Source organism: Charadrius vociferus, unplaced genomic scaffold, assembly GCF_000708025.1.
Source record: "Charadrius vociferus isolate BGI_N301 unplaced genomic scaffold, ASM70802v2 scaffold19, whole genome shotgun sequence".
Lineage (NCBI taxonomy): Eukaryota > Metazoa > Chordata > Aves > Charadriiformes > Charadriidae > Charadrius > Charadrius vociferus.
Window position 1 is genome coordinate 3166209 of NW_009650173.1, and position 3163 is coordinate 3169371.

The 3163-nt window shown below is 55.6% G+C and overlaps 1 protein-coding gene across 1 annotated transcript in view; it reads left to right on the forward strand.

The window, feature by feature from the left end:
- WT1 (Wilms tumor 1) overlaps positions 1–3163 on the forward strand; it is a 35511-nt gene that overhangs the window by 4688 nt on the left and 27660 nt on the right. Inside the window, exons 3-4 of the mRNA XM_009892702.1 lie at positions 1866–2441; positions 2683–2785. Of these exons, the coding sequence (XP_009891004.1) occupies positions 1866–2441; positions 2683–2785 (679 nt within the window). The remainder of the gene's footprint in view (positions 1–1865; positions 2442–2682; positions 2786–3163) is intronic.

The window sequence follows — 3163 nt, forward strand, 5'->3', positions numbered from 1 at the left end:
GCCCGAGCGGCCTCGAGGCGGGGACGGTCCCTGTGCCCGCGGGAGGGGGGTCTCTTCAGCTCGGGCTGTGTCCCCTCACGGGCAGCACTGGGGCTAAGCCACGACTATTTTCGGCAAGGAGGAATTCGGCAAAGGGTGTTTGCTTTCTTTATTTTATTTTATTTTATTTTTTGCTCGTGGGTGGATAAAATGTTCTTGCTTTGGCTCTCCTCAAGGTTGAACTCCTTTTTTTTTTTTTTTGTAGCCGGTTCCTCCGACCGTGGGAAAGATGCTACCTTGGCTCTGCGATGACATTACTGCCAAGTCTGGGATGGGGTGGGGGTTAGGGAACCAAGGCTTTGAAACCTCTGCCCAATTTTCCTCTTGCCGTTCGCCTGTCTCTTTCATCCAACTGGGCTCCTCCAACAACTGGATGCCTCCAGCGGGCCCCGTTCTCCAGCAGATGTACAACTTTCAATTATTTTCAGCACATTTTAATCAGGCCTGGCTCTGATAACGCCCTAATTAAAGAGACCTCGCTATCGGCAGCTCGGTTCAGAACTCAACTTTCTTATCACATTCCTGAAGCTTTGGGTCAGGCAACACCGGAAAATGCGGCCAAAACCTCGTTCTGCTCCGAGCTGAGTTTTGAAGGTCACCGAAAGTCTGCGCCGGGCCAAAAGTAACGTAGAAAGTGTCAGTGTTTTCTGAAAGTTAAAAAAGAGGCAGAGGGAAATGGGGAAAAGGGAGTTGAAGGTTGAGCCTCTACCCTGAGGGCTAAGGGAGGAGATAAGGAGCGAGAAACAGCTGTGGGATGGGAGCCCGTAAGGTACCGGCCTGTCAACGCGGCTCGCATCGCCGCGAAAGGAGCTCTGCTCCTGGGGCGAGGGGGATGTGAGAGACATTTAGCCGGGGACAAGCCAGTCCCACTTCTATCCCAGCCCCGCTGTCTCAGGGCTGGCTTAAGATCATCGCGAAGGTGAAGGTTTCAAAGTCTTCTACATTTTTTTTTTCTCCCCATTGCTCCCTTCGTTTCTCCCGCGCAACCCCGCAGGTTAATTAAGTCCTGTAATGTCGCTGAATCCAGGCTGTCTGCGGAGAGAATAAAATCGAGAAGCAACAACCGTATCCCTTTGTTGCCTCTCCATTTTACTCTCTCTGAAATTCCCCGTGATTTATCGATCGGCGGTGGTGAAGCAGAGACCTGCGCAGCGCCGAGCACCCGGCACCGAAGGGAACTGAGAGAGTAGCCTGAAAACAGTCCCGAGTGCTCCCTCTCGACTAACAAAGTCACCCTCCGGCCACATGCCACATCCAGACGGGGCTGTGGAGGATGCCCGTGCCGGAATAAGCAGGTTAAGAGAGAGATTTGGTTTCTTTTCCCAGCCCGCGTCGGACTTTTTGTTTTGGTTTGTTTTTTTGGAAGAGTGACTCTTGGAGGAGCTTGGTTCTCGGGGTAAATGCTGATGAGCCGAGAAGACTCTGAGATAATATTACTTTGTAATTACTTTTGTAGCTGAAGTTGTTTAGCCAGCTCCAAGTCATTAATGAAAGTTGGTGTCCAAGCACCTGATTTACGATTTCGTGTCGGCCCGGGGTCAGCAGAGGTGGTCTCTTTCCATCTGAATCTGCACGGTGTAGGAAACAAAATAGGCTGTTTATTATTTTGGAGAGCAATTTTCGCTGAAAGGAGGAGTTTTATTTTTGCATGAAACATTCCGCCTCTTTATTGCAGACTCTTCAGAAAGCTGCTCGTAGAAAAAAAAAAAAAAAGATTAAAGGGTAACTTCTAAATTGGAAACGGCAGAGGAGTACACTGAGCAGATGGGAATCTTCCTCTTTAATATGAGCAACAATTAATGAAAACATCCTTTTTATTACCGAAGCCGATCTGTTCTCTTTAAACACGAACGAGACTTCCGACTTTTCCGCCCCTCGGAGCGGGCTGCCCGATTCTCCTCTCCCCGGGGCGGGGAGGGCCCACGGGGGTCCCACCGCACCGCCCCACGCCCGCACCCTTGCCAAGTGCGTGTGCGGGGGAGTTTTGGGGGGGCACGGCTGGGGGGTGAACGAAGGGGCACAACCTTGCTGTGTCTTTTTCCCCGCCGTGGGCAGCAGCATCGGGGGAAGATCAAAAGGACGCAGTAACTGCGAAATATTTGGGCAGCCGGCGGCGGTGCCGTGGGTGCGTGGCGGTGGGAGCCTGCGGCGCTCGGCCGAGGGTAGGCTCCTCTCGCTCCACGCCTGCTCGGAGAGGCTTCGCGGGGAGCTGGGGGCCGAGGGGGGTCCAGGGCTCGGTTCAAGGCTCCCTCCTAACCCCGCTGTGGTCTCTTCGGCAGGTTACAGCACGGTGGCGTTCGACGGGACCCCGAGCTACGGCCACACGCCGTCTCACCACGCCGCTCAGTTTACAAACCACTCCTTCAAACACGAGGACCCCATCAGCCAGCAGCCCTCGCTAGGTAATTTCAGCCTCCGCGGGGTGCAGACCGCTCTCCCGGCCGCGGAGACCCCTCTCAAAGGGCGCTGGCAACCCGGAGAGGCTCCGGTGTCGCGCCGCTGTCCCCCCCCCGCCCCTCCTAGCACAGAGCTAGAGCTGCCCAAACGGTGGAGGACGGGACTTTGCAGTCCCCTCTGCAACGCGGGGCGGGGGGACACGGCCGGTCGCCGCAGAGGGGTAACTCTTTGCCGTTTTCTCCGCAGGGGACCAGCAGTACTCGGTGCCTCCCCCGGTGTATGGCTGTCACACCCCCACCGACAGCTGCACGGGCAGTCAGGCCCTGCTCCTCCGGACCCCCTACAACAGGTATCTCCGCCGGCAGGCAGCTTTGCCTGGCCTCCTCCTGCGCGGGTTGTAGCTCGGACCCTGGCCTCTCCCCCGCATGCCGTTCAAACAGCTTTCTCTTTTCTGCAAGGAAACAGATTTTTTTTTTCCTTTCTCAAAAGAAAAAAAAAAAAAGATTCACACGTTAAAAAAGAAAGAAAGAAAAAAAAAAACCAACCCACAAAAAAAAATCAAAACCCCCAACAAAACCAAAAAAGCCTCCTCCCCGGGCCCCGCCGTGTCTCGGAGGGTTCCTCGCCGCCTCGGGGTTTGCGGGGGGTGGCCCCGCCGCGGGGCGCTGGCCGAGCATCCCCCGCAGGGCTCGGAGGAGCCGCTCTCCGGGACCTGCCGGCCCGCACC